General features: G+C 38.4%; 1 protein-coding gene across 1 annotated transcript; it reads left to right on the top strand.

Moving 5' to 3' along the window:
• The first annotated feature begins 72 nt into the window (after positions 1-72).
• LOC132632771 (probable LRR receptor-like serine/threonine-protein kinase At3g47570) lies at positions 73-3,373 on the top strand. Its single transcript, XM_060348845.1, has 2 exons — positions 73-2,698; positions 2,969-3,373. Exons 1-2 carry the CDS (start codon positions 922-924, stop codon positions 3,349-3,351), a joined length of 2,160 nt encoding a protein of 719 aa, XP_060204828.1. The 5' UTR covers positions 73-921; the 3' UTR covers positions 3,352-3,373.
• The last annotated feature ends 9,085 nt before the right edge of the window (positions 3,374-12,458 follow it).

The following is a 12,458-nucleotide window of genomic DNA, read 5'->3' as shown; positions in this document are numbered from 1 at the left end:
CTAATTTGCCATCTTCAGAAAATAGAGCAGTCAAGAAGCACAAGAGAATTTATTAAAAACCATGGCCTTTTATCTTGACAAGATATTTCTTCTCCTATTTCTCTTCATACTGAGTTCTCCCACAAAATCAGATGCCACTAAATATCACAATAATATGACAGATAGGCAAGCACTCATTGCCATTAAGGATGAAATAATTGATCCCTTTGGATCTTTGAGTTCATGGAATGAGTCCGTTCCTTTCTGCAAATGGCACGGGGTGGTATGTGGAACGCGACATCACAGAGTCACTGAACTAAACCTTCTTGACAAGAAGCTCGCGGGTGTGTTGGAAATTTGAGCTTCCTTATACGACTAGATATCGGAAACAATAGCTTTTCTGGTAATATCCCTTCGGAAATAGGTCGTTTGAGAAGATTGCACTATCTACATTTGTATAACAATTCATTCCATGGTGAAATTCCTGTCAATCTATCGCTTTGCAGTAACCTCATTGAGTTATTTGCTTTCAAGAACAATCTTGTAGGGGCACTTCCGAAGGAGCTTGGCTTTCTTTCCAAACTCAAAAACCTTGCTTTGAAATACAATAAACTGACTGGTGAAATCCCAAAAACTTATGGGAACTTGTCGAGTCTCTTGGAGAATGACCTTGTGGGTAACATCCCTGATGAGTTAGGGAAACTGAAAAGTTTGAGAATATTTGATGCGGACATCAATAGGTTATCTGGTACAATTCCGAGCTCACTATTCAACCTTTCCTCCTTGAAAGTCATTGATGTGTCCACTAACCAACTTGAAGGTACTCTCCCTCGGGATTTAGGCATCAACCTTCCTAAGTTGGAGTGTCTCAGCATTAGTGAAAATCGATTCAGTGGGACGCTTCCAAATTCACTATTCAACCTCTCAAGACTGGAGTACCTTATGGTTGGCGGCAATAACTTTGGAGGAGAGGTTCCTAGGGTTGATAAGTTGCATAATCTATATTTCTTACGCATGGACAATAATCAGTTTGGGAGTACTGACAAACCTGGTGATGACTTGAGCTTTGTATCTTCCTTGACCAATGCAACTAACCTGACACATCTATATCTGCAAAATAATGCTTTTGAAGGGACATTTCATGAGTTTTTCAGCAACCTCTCAAATGATCTTGCCTTTGTTGACTTGTCAAACAATCAGCTTTCTGGACATATCCCGGTAGAGATTAGGAAATTTGTCAACTTGGAAGAGCTTAGGCTGAGCGGAAACCAACTAACAGGTATCATCCCACCGACTATTGGGAAGCTTTATAAGCTAAGATATTTGCTCTTGTCCCAAAATAGAGTCTCTGGAATTATACCCTCATCCTTTGCAAATCTGAGCCTTTTATCAGAATTAAGTCTTGATCATAACAATCTTAGAGGTAGAATACCTTCAAGTGTTGCAAAATGTCAAAGTTTGCTGTATCTTTACCTGAACCAAAACAATTTAATCGGTTCAATACCCAAAGAAATGTGTCTCCTCTCTTCCTTAGTTGTTCTAAGCCTTTCTAGTAATAACTTGACCGGCGCCCTTCCCAAAGAACTCAATAACCTTAAGAATCTGGTATCGTTAGAGGTCTCTTTGAATAGTCTAACTGGTGAAATTCCTAGTACACTTGGAAGTTGTGTGACAATTGTTAACTTAACAATGAAAAGAAATTTATTTCACGGGCTTATTCCTTTCACTTTCAATTCACTAAGAAGTCTTCAAGTTTTAGATCTTTCTCATAATAAGCTGTCAGGTACGGTTCCAAAGTACTTGGAAGGCTTTGACTTGCATCTGTTAAACTTGTCATTTAATGATTTTGAAGGTGCCCTTCCAGAGAGAGGCATCTTTGAGAATGTGAGCCTAGTTTCTTTAGATGGCAATCCTAAAATTTGTGGTGGTGTACTTGGCCTGAAACTTCCCAGTTGTAACTTTAGTCGTTCAAAGAATCATAACTTTAAACTTGTGATTCTAGTTATATTGGGAATTTGGGGCCTAGTTGTTATGGTTGGTTCCCTTCTCTTCTATCGATTCGGAAAGACCAAAAGACCATTTCCTTCTTTAGATAAAGATCTAAACCCACTTCTGTTCATGTCCTATCAAAGTATACTCAAAGTGACCAACGGGTTTTCTGTGAGCAACTTGATTGGTGTTGGGAGTCATGGATATGTTTATAAGGGAAGTTTAGAAACGGATGGTAAGCATGTTGCTATAAAAGTGTTGAATCTTTTACAGCATGGAGCTATGAAAAGTTTCATAGCAGAATGTGAGGCCCTGAGAAATGTTAGACATCGGAATTTAGTTAAGCTACTTACTACATGTTCTGGTGTTGATTATGGTGGCAATGATTTCAAGGCTTTGGTTTACGAGTTTATGGACAACGGAAGTTTGGAGGACTGGTTGCATCCAGATAATTCAAGAGAAAATGTCCAGCCAAGAAGGTTGGGGCTTCTACAACGGCTCAGTATTGCTGTTGATGTTGCTAGTGCGATCCACTATCTTCATAATGATTGTCAAATACCAATAGTTCATTGTGATCTCAAACCCAGCAATGTTCTCCTAGACAATGAATTGGTTGCCCATGTTGGGGATTTTGGATTGGCAAGATTCCTACATCTGACTAATAAAACTACTTGTAGAATTCAGACAAGCTCTACAACTTTTAAAGGATCTATCGGCTACACAGCTCCAGGTAATTTCACATATAATCCATGATCATATTCCATAAATAATCTAGTGTGGAAATATTAATTTTGAATGTGGTTTAAGGTCACAACTTGAGGATTAAGCTTTTAGATTGTTGCACATTGCAGCAAAATACTACTTGTGGGACGACTATATGGTAGTCCCCTGATACATTTCTGTCTTCCCCTCCTATCAAAATGAAAAGAAACAAGAAAAACTAAATTAGTACATTAATCCTAATGATGTTGTAATAATTTTTGATATATTTTCATTGTAGAGTATGGAATGGGAAGCGAGCCATCGACGCATGGCGATGTGTATAGTTTCGGCATTGTGTTACTTGAAATGTTAACCGGGAAAAGGCCTACAGATGACATGTTCGGTGGTGATTTAAGCCTTCATGATTTTTTTAGGAATGCCATGCCTGATGGAGCACTTGAAATAGTAGATCCAATTCTTAATTTGGAAGAGGAAGAGATAAGCCGAGAGAGCTCTCGAATTCCAAGTTTCATAAGAAGGCAAAAAATGGTAGAGGGTTTAATCTCCTTGTTTGGAGTTGGAGTTTCTTGTTCAATGTATGATTCATATAAAAGAAAAAACATCAAGGAGGTTGTCAGAGAGTTGTGCTATATTAGAGATTCTCTTGTTAGTTGTACATGAAACAGTTAATACTTTTTTTATAAAAAAATAAGGTTGAAATATATTATTCTCATGATTCATGAATAATATGAATATAATGTTTTGCTTATTTAACTCGTATTTGTTCTCATCAACATATAAAACTTTTATTTGTTGCCTGTGCTAGGAACGGGCCAAACATTGCAAGTAGTTATGTAATCTTTTTTTCTTCTTTTAACTAATAATAATCTAGACAAACAATGGTGATATGGTACATGAAAGAATTGTGGGACATGCTTGGTTTACGTGAAATATATGTCGAACCATATAACAAATTTTATATTCTCATTTTTTTGGATCATTCTTATTACAAATTAAGATTTTTGAAGATATATATAGCTGCTACTGACCATTTCTTCAAATAATATACAGTCTTTAATACTTCAGGGATCAATATCACAATAACAGGATGCAACACAAACCAAACAACATAAATGCTAGAATTTTTTTTTTTTGGGGGTAAAATATGCTAGAATATCTTGATGGTTCCTTAAGATATAGAATTTCTTTTACTCGTTTAATTACATTTTATTTAATCTGTTGCTCAAAATTTATGTCACAATTTTTATGGGTAAAAAATATTTTCCCCTTTCAATTTATTTTTTATTTTAAAAAAAAAAATCAAACAACTTCCGCAACTTTGAACAATTGACGTCCCACCCCCAAATCTCAATGAACATTTTAAGTACTTTTTTTTACCCTCTAAGTTATTAACATTTTTCTTGTTTTAATTTTTCAATGTGATGATACTTTTTCCCTATATATATATATATATATATATATATATTTATTGGAAGCAAATGAATAAAAAATTAAATGAGGGAAATAACTCTCATCGTCTCACAAAAACAAATTAACTTTGTCCTATCAAATTTCTTCTACATTTAACTTAATTTATTTACAACCAATTCTTGTTCAATTTTTTCTTTTTTAAGAATAATAATAATTTAAGTGAAGAAACTTGCACCTATATATTCATCTATGGGTTCTCTGTCGAAAACATCATTATACTCAATATTTGCATTTGTTGGTATCAGTTTGAGAGACATGAAAACTTTGTCCATCATGGAAGAAGATAACATCTCATCTCCGATTTTGACCCCCTCACTTGTTGATAAGTTGGTATTTTACCAACTTATCTCTTCCTTAATCTTATATTCTTGCAATGTTTGTTTGAGAAAATAGCGCATTTACTGTCATTTACTTCCATTTTACAGGTTTTATGTGATTTAGAAGTGATCGGAAGAAACCAAGTGTAACGACCCGTTTGGTCGTTATAGTCTTTCCGGCAATTTTGCCCATTTCCGAGCATTGATTAGCTCACTTTTGACCTGAGGAGACTGTTGACACGCTTCTCGAGGTGTCTAGACTTTTCTCGAGCGTCTTTTTGTGAAATATAGTCTTTAAGCGAAAAAGAGTTGACTCAAAGTTGGCTTTTGGGTAAACAGACCTTTTTCGAAAATCTGTCGATTCCGAGAGGTCCGGATGGTCATTTAGAACTTGTGTGTATGTCTGATTCGGTTCCCAATGCACTCGGATGCATTTTGGGACTTAGGTTGGGAAATTGGAATTTAGGTATCGGGGGTTGACTCTGTCAATGAGACCTCCGTTGGAAATTCTGAGGCCACGAACACATTTGTAGCGTGTTTTTATGTGTGTCTATGCATGTGGAATATGAGCAGATGGCCTCAAGAATTAGTCAGAAAATCGAATTGAAGTGTGAAAACTTGGTAAGTTTCTGGTGCTCGCTTTTAGTGCACCAGCACCGCGGCAGCGGTACTGCTAGAGTGGTCACCTTGCCGCTGGAACGGTCCATGCCATTTGGGTTTGACCGTTGAGGACAAGCAATGGTTTAATTAGTATCTGATGTAATGACCCGCTTGGTTATTATAGTGTTTTTGACACTTTTTAACATTTCCCCGAGCTTGTTAGCTCACTTTTGACCCGAGAGGATCGTTGACATGCTTCCCGAGGTGCTCGGAGTTGATTTGGGTGACTTTTTGGGAAGATCGGGCTTTAAGCGAAGAAGAGTTGACTCAAGGTTGACTTTTGGATAAATGGGCCTTTTTCATAAATTTGTCAATTTTGAGAGGTCTGGATGGTCATTTAGAACTTGTTTGCTTATTTGGTTCGGTTCCCAATGCACTCTGATGCATTTTGGGACTTGGGTTGGGAAGTTGGAATTGAGGTATCGAGGGTTGACTCGGTCAACGAGACCTCCGTTGGGAATTTTGAGGCTACGAGTGCGTTCATAGCGTGTTTTTATGTATGTCTGCATATCCGGTATGTGAGCAGATGGCCTCGTGAGATAATCGAAATTCGGGTTGAACTGTGTAAACTTGGGATTTTTCTGGTGTCTGGTGCCCGCTTTGGCGGTACCAGCACCGCGGCAGCGGTACCGCTCGGTCACCCTGCCACTGAAGCGACTAGTACGATTTGCACATAACCACCGAAGCGGTGCCGTTGAAGCGGTCTGCTGGTCACGGAAGCGGGTGTCGGGCAGTTAATTCATTAAATGAAGTTTTAAAAGCCCTAAGTCCTTCGTTTACTACTATTTCGAAATCTGATCTATTGGGAGCAATTTTAGGTGATTCTTGGAGGAATATTTTGGTGGTAAGTCCTACTATCTTCCTTTCTGTTCCATGATTTCATTATTATCTTAGGATCCCATTATCATGCTAGTTAACTAAGAATTCGAGAATTAAAAGTGGGTTCAATGAGTTCTTCTTCTAGGTTTTGTAATCTTGATTTATTGGTTGGGTTAGCTTGTTTAAGCATTAAATTGATGATTAGAATCCTTTATTTCATGAATTCTTCCTAATTAGTGGCTAATTTATGGAATTGGAAGTTAGGGTTTATACCCAAATTTGGGGGTTTTGCCTAGAATTCGAATTTGAGTAAATTGTTGGTAATTCTAGCTTGATATTGATGGGAATTGATCACCTAGAGCTTTAATTTCATGTTGGAACCTTTAGATTCGTAATTTCACCCTTCTAGTTCATAAAACCCATTCCATAGGTTGGGGATTTGGGTCTTGAATAGAAGTACGATTCATTTGATGTTCTTCTTGATTTGAATGCGCCTAGACTTTCTTTATCTCGAGGCTCAAAGGAAAGGGAAGTCTAAGGAGTGATTGTTGGTGATATTGCTGTTCGGCATTCCAGGTAGATTATGGTTTACCCTATGGTGAGACTTCGTTTAGCGAAGCATATATTTAGACGATATTGTCGGAGAATGCATGTAAACCTTCGGGTATGAAGTTAGGTTGGATATTGTCTTAGGTTGGGCTTTATTGTGTGATTGGGGTTAGACACCCCGTTGTGTGGTGACTTATCTTGTTCTATTATTGTTGGCTCGATGCCACGAGAAGATTGTAGATCTTGGAGACTATGGATATATCTTGATCATGATATTGTAGTATCTTACTTGTTGACGTTTGATATGAGGATAGTGTTCCATTATGGCTTATTGTGAAGCCTTTTCATGATATTGTTAGTGTGCCTATGCGTGGTACTTTTGATATTGATTTGATTACTGACATTGAACTCATACATTGCACGTATTCTCATCCTTCGTGATATACTGTTGATACATTTATGATACTTGAGGAAACACTGTTATAAGCTGCGCTCAGTTGGATGAGAGTGACGTGAGGACCGATGTCCGATGTTTATCCCGAAATCGAGAATGAGTGTTAGCGATGTCTGAGGTTTGTTCCGGAATCGTGAGGATTGTTAGCGATTGCCGAGGTTATTGCCGAAATCATGAGGTACATGGACTTCGTGGGTCCCCTATGGGTTGTGCTGTCGAGATGTGGTGTTCCATCATCAGAGTACATGTGTACGGTGCATATGCATGGCACTCATATTCCATACATTATTGCATTGCATGGTACTATGGCTTCTATTGTGATATTCTTATGATGTGCTTGTGGTATACGGATTCAGATTGAATATATTGAGACTTGGCACATTTGGGTTTAGACGCTATAACATAGGTGATGATGTGTACTTGATTACTGGCTCGTGTTTGACTTATACCTTATTGATTTACCTGTTATCTTACTTTATTGCCTTGATATGTGTTAGCTAAACTTAGTCGGCCTATGATACCTACCAGTACTCGTTGTTTGTACTGAACTGCACTTGCTGCATTCTTTTATGAATGCAGAGTTTCAGGTGGGATCGACCTCTGCTTCTCATGGCTGATAGTGGTTCAAGAGTTGTCGTTTAGATTCTTACAGGGTGAGCACGAGGACGTCTGTTGCCTTGAAGATTCTTCTTTTATTTATGTCTTACTTGATATTTCGAGATATATTCAAACTATTGATGTATTATTGTTATTTCCAGACTTATAGATTCTAGTTAGTTGCTCTTGTATGGCTAGACCGATTTCTAGGGTGGTTTTGATGTATTTCCGCATTATCTATCTATTATTATGTCAGGCTTACATATTTGTATCTCTTCCACTTATTTTATTTATTTATTTATTATTTCATGTATTTAAGATTGTTGGGATAAGGGTTCGCCTACCGAGGTAGGAAAGGTAGGTCCCCGCGTAACTTAGCTAAATTGGGTCGTGATGGATTCGGATACATGGTCAAGTTCAGTATCTAGTTATGGCCTAAGGACTCGATTGTGTAGAGTCGCGATTAGACTCGTTTATTATGTGGAGCCGCGATTAGACTCATTATTGTGGGAGTTCATGAGAAATGGAAAATATAGTTCAGAGGGTTACATGATCTCCATGTTTTAGCGTTGGGTTGCTTGGAAGTGAAAAAGTGCATTGATGGCTTAACAATAGAGGTTTGCTCGATGATATGATCAGCTTCGGAAAAAACTTCCGCATCATCAAGGCTTTGTGATGGTGTGCGTGACATTGGTGTACTAATGGCGGGTTGACGATTCAGCAGTGGTAGAGTATTAGACATCGGTATGGGAGGACAAGTGTAAGTTCGGTAATGACCATAGAATTGGGCAAACATATTGTGATCGCGCGTAATAAAGAAAGGAAGTTCACAATAAGGACATGAAGGAAGACTTCCGTGGAAAACGTGTAGCGAAGTGAGACTTCATAGAATATCTTAGCCATGAGTACTTTTCGTGAGATTGGAAAGGGAAAAATTGGTCTCTAACATGGTTGTCAGGATAAGGTTGCAACTGGTGCTAAGGGTCATTCTTGTTATGGGATCATTGGTGTGAAAGGACTACTCTGCTATGAAGAGAATGTTATGGGCACATCGATTGATCGATAAATTTGACTGAGTAATGGGCTTCTAAGGAGCTAGTAATCTACTGATAGAAATGACTTCTATTATGGACGTATGCGATGAGTTAATAACTTGAGGAGTTACTGGTTGTTTCACTTAGATTTGAGGAGAAATAGTGATATCGTTTTGTGATTCGTTTGGCTTAGATGGATGATTAGTTTAGAGGATCATGTGGATTTGAGTGTTTGTTGGTTGATAGTGATAAACGTGATTTGAAATGAAATATGGGTACTTGAGTCGTGTTTGGATTGCAGGGACATTATATCATGACGTACAGTAAGGGGTGTGACCGATGAAGTTGATTGGTGTCTTCTAGGGTAAGGGCGGAAAGGAAATCATTGAAGCAAGAGTTAGTGATGTGAGAGCTTAGATGTGATGGTACAGTGTAGAGTGGGCTTCAGAGTTTATCAATGAGTTGGTATGTTCAGTTATGTCATGGGCTGATAGAGCTCAGTGGTTGATGAATGGAACAATTATCAGTGTCTGGCCTGTTTAAAAGTTTAGTACTCAGGAGGGTCGACCAGGTGTTATACCTAATGTTGGAATAAGGTTAAGGGCCTTGTATTCATTGTGTAAATTTGACTAGATCCCACTACTAGTGGTGTTATCACTCGGCTTATATATGATTCAATAAAAAAGGACAGTCGTGCGTTGTTAGAGATGTTCAGATTCGATAATTGAGGTAAGAGGTGATTCTTCGAGGAATAGTAACGTTAATGATTTTGAGTAAGGGATTAGTAAACAAAGATACTTGAAATGGTAGATCAATGATGGGCTAACTGAGTTAAGTTCAGGATAACATTTCGCAAATTGAGTAAGGTTATTCGGGCAAGGATGCTTCAGTGAGGTGCATGAGGATACTAGTAAGACTACCAATGTGACATGCCAAAATTGGGATTATGCAATAAGCTGGGTTTAGAGAGTTTTCAGTATAGAGTTGAGTGATTTAAGGGAAAACTATAATGAATAGAGTGTGTAGCTTACTATTATCCCCAAGTGTGATTCAGCTAGTGTACGATACTTATGGTTATGTGATAAACTACTGAGTGGGTTTGAGTAATGGTCAGACGATGTTGGTGTATGTGAACTGATAGAAATTGAGGAATTGAAGAGTCAAGGAAAGGTATAGTTGATTGAGAATCGATAAGAAAAAGGTATGTCTTCGGGATATCTTGGGTCAGTATAAATTGTGGTATCATTTTCTTGCATATTCTAGATGGGGGGTGATTGTTTAGTAGCTTAAAGAAGGAAGTCTACATAAATGGACCAAGCGATATGACGAGGTCTCGTGAGGATTTATGATCAACAATTAGTGTGAAATAAGTTTCAGGTAACCAACATGTTAAGGGTTATGAAAGTGGTTGGTGTGGTTCATAGTTAAAGAATTCCGTAACACTCTTATGTAGATGAGTTAGTGTGGTTAAGGGAAAGGAAATTTGGAAATCCCTATTATGGGAAAGCTAGAGTTATATTTTCGAGATACGACCATATCCGTGGTAATGTATTATGCTGCAATAATATTACCGAATAGCTTGGGTGAGCACTTTGGATATTGAGGACTTGGGAGCAATTACGTGAGATTTAGAGCGGTAGTTGAAAGATTGGATACCTTCGAAAAATTTATGGGCATATCGAGGTGATACTATGAGAGGTTCGATGGTTAAATGATTATTATATTAGGCTTCAAGTTTTGCATCGAAAAGTTCGTGGTTGTATCAAATTTGTGTGTCGGGTCAAGGTTGAGAAGCATGAAGTTTGGAATAGCGAGGTATAGCCCTTCGGTACTAAGTTGATAACTTGGATACGACTCAACTTGTAGAGTCGAGGGTAATAGACATGATTTGTTATGCGTGAGGAAAAGATTAGAATTTGCCGCCACAGATGTGCAATAGGACTATGATTGGTTTCCAAAATTCGGAGTTAGTCCAAATGATTATTGGTGGTAATCGAGAGTTGTGCATTTATTTAGGGTCGACATTGTTCGAGTTAAGCTTAATTATGTTTATATTTCCATAATTATGTTTATATTTCCAGAAAGATATTTAAGGATTCGATGCGTTTTGGCTCAGATTTGAGGTATGACAGATTTACCGAGCTTTGTCAGGGTTTCCTAGTGGATTTGATGATATTTTCTGAGAACAGTTACTTGGATAGAATACTGGTTTACAATGAGCTTAGTACAGAATTGAGGAGGAACTGTTGTGCAAGAGGTCTTTATAGTGATCAATTGGGTTCGGATGGACTTTGCTTGGCGAGATATTCACTGGTATGGTTTCGATATTGTGATTTAAAGGTTTAAGAACACTTGAACCTAGCCAAGTTGGTTGTCAGTAAGATCTGTTTTGATGGAATTTCAAAGAGATCTCAGATGGATCAAGAGTTTCTTCTGGTGAGAGTGAGTTATGGTTTCAGGTTTGTGGTGTGTATATTCTTGTGTTTCTAAGAAATCGCGGTGCGAAAAACTGCTTTAGCAAGTGCAAAAGGAGGGTTAGCGGAAATTTGAATATCTTCCTAGTTCAAAATAGGCTATGATTATGACCATGCGAAAGGAGGCTGCGAAAAACTGTTTTAGCAAGTACGTTGGTTTGGGAAAGTATTTGTGGGGCCTATTGATCGTGTTCAGAGTTGCAATTTTATCAAATCGGAGAATTCGTGCAAAAGCAATTCATTTATTTGCGGATCAGTTGCACGAAAAATTCGAATATGGAGATATGAAAATTGGAGCTTGAGCTAAGCTTAGAGAGTTGTGACTGGTAGTGAGCGAGCAGGTTCTTTTGAAGATTACACCCATGTGGGGTGTCATGCGATTTGGGAAGGTGGGCAAGTGAGCCCGAGGTGTATTGGCCTATTTGAGACTATCTGGTGTATCGACCCTGTGTTTTACGAGTTAGTTTCCCACCAGACCGGTCAGGTGTTCATCCGGTCTTCTATGTTTTTATGTTAAAGGAGTACCATTCTGATGGTTTCTGTATCATTCATTGGGATTTAGTTCTGAGTGATGAGAATCCTTCCTAGTAGGAGGAGGCCGATATGTGTTCGAGATATCCCTAGTTGTTGCAGGCTCAGGTATCTTTCCCCGTTCTCTTCCTTGTTGTACAAAGACGAATGATTGTTTAATTGGTATTGGTATCTGATGTAACAACCTGTTTGGTCGTTATTGATTTTTCTATGCTTTTGACCCTTTTTCTAGCTTTGATAGCTCACCTTTGACCCGAGGGGACCGATGACACGCATCCCAAGGTCTTTGGATATGATTTGGGCTATTTTGTGGGAATTTAGGCTTAAAGCGAAAAAAGGTTGGCTTAAAGTGGACTTTTGGGTAAACAAACCTTTATCAGAATTTTATCGATTCCGAGAGGTCCGGATGATCATTTGTGACTGATTGGTGGGTTTGGTTTGGTTCTTAATGCACTCGGCCGTGTTTTGGGACTACTGTTGGAAAGTTGGTTTTGGGGGGTTGACTTGGTCAAGGAGACCCCCGTTGGGAAATCCGAAGCCATAGGTGAGTTCGTAGCAAATTTTTATGTATATTTGCATATCTGGTTTGTGTGTATAGGGCCTCGGGTGATAATCGGATTTCGGAATGAGTTTGTGGAACTTGAATTATTTCTGATTTCTGGTGTACCGCATTTCTAGGTAGCCGCTGTAGCGGTGGGCTGAACGCTGAAGCGACACCGTTATAGCGGTCCCGTGATCGCAGAAGCAGTTGTCGGGTAGTTAGATTCTTTAAATGAGTGTTAAAAGCCCTAAGTTCTTCATTCATTACCATTCTGAGAATTGAGCTATTGGGAGCATTTCAAGGCATTTCTTGGGGAAAATC

The sequence above is a fragment of the Lycium barbarum genome, chromosome 1 (genome assembly GCF_019175385.1).
Source record: "Lycium barbarum isolate Lr01 chromosome 1, ASM1917538v2, whole genome shotgun sequence".
NCBI classification, from domain to species: Eukaryota; Viridiplantae; Streptophyta; class Magnoliopsida; order Solanales; family Solanaceae; genus Lycium; species Lycium barbarum.
This window is presented reverse-complemented; position numbering and strand designations above follow the sequence as displayed.

What these genes read in the sequence shown, in the direction of transcription:
- LOC132632771 (XM_060348845.1), top strand. Translation starts at nt 922, where the DNA reads ATGGTTGGCGGCAATAACTTTGGAGGAGAGGTTCCTAGGGTTGATAAG. An exon ending in TATCGGCTACACAGCTCCAG is followed by an intron (nt 2,699 to 2,968) that starts GTAATTTCACAT and finishes TTTTCATTGTAG; the next exon opens with AGTATGGAATGGGAAGCGAG.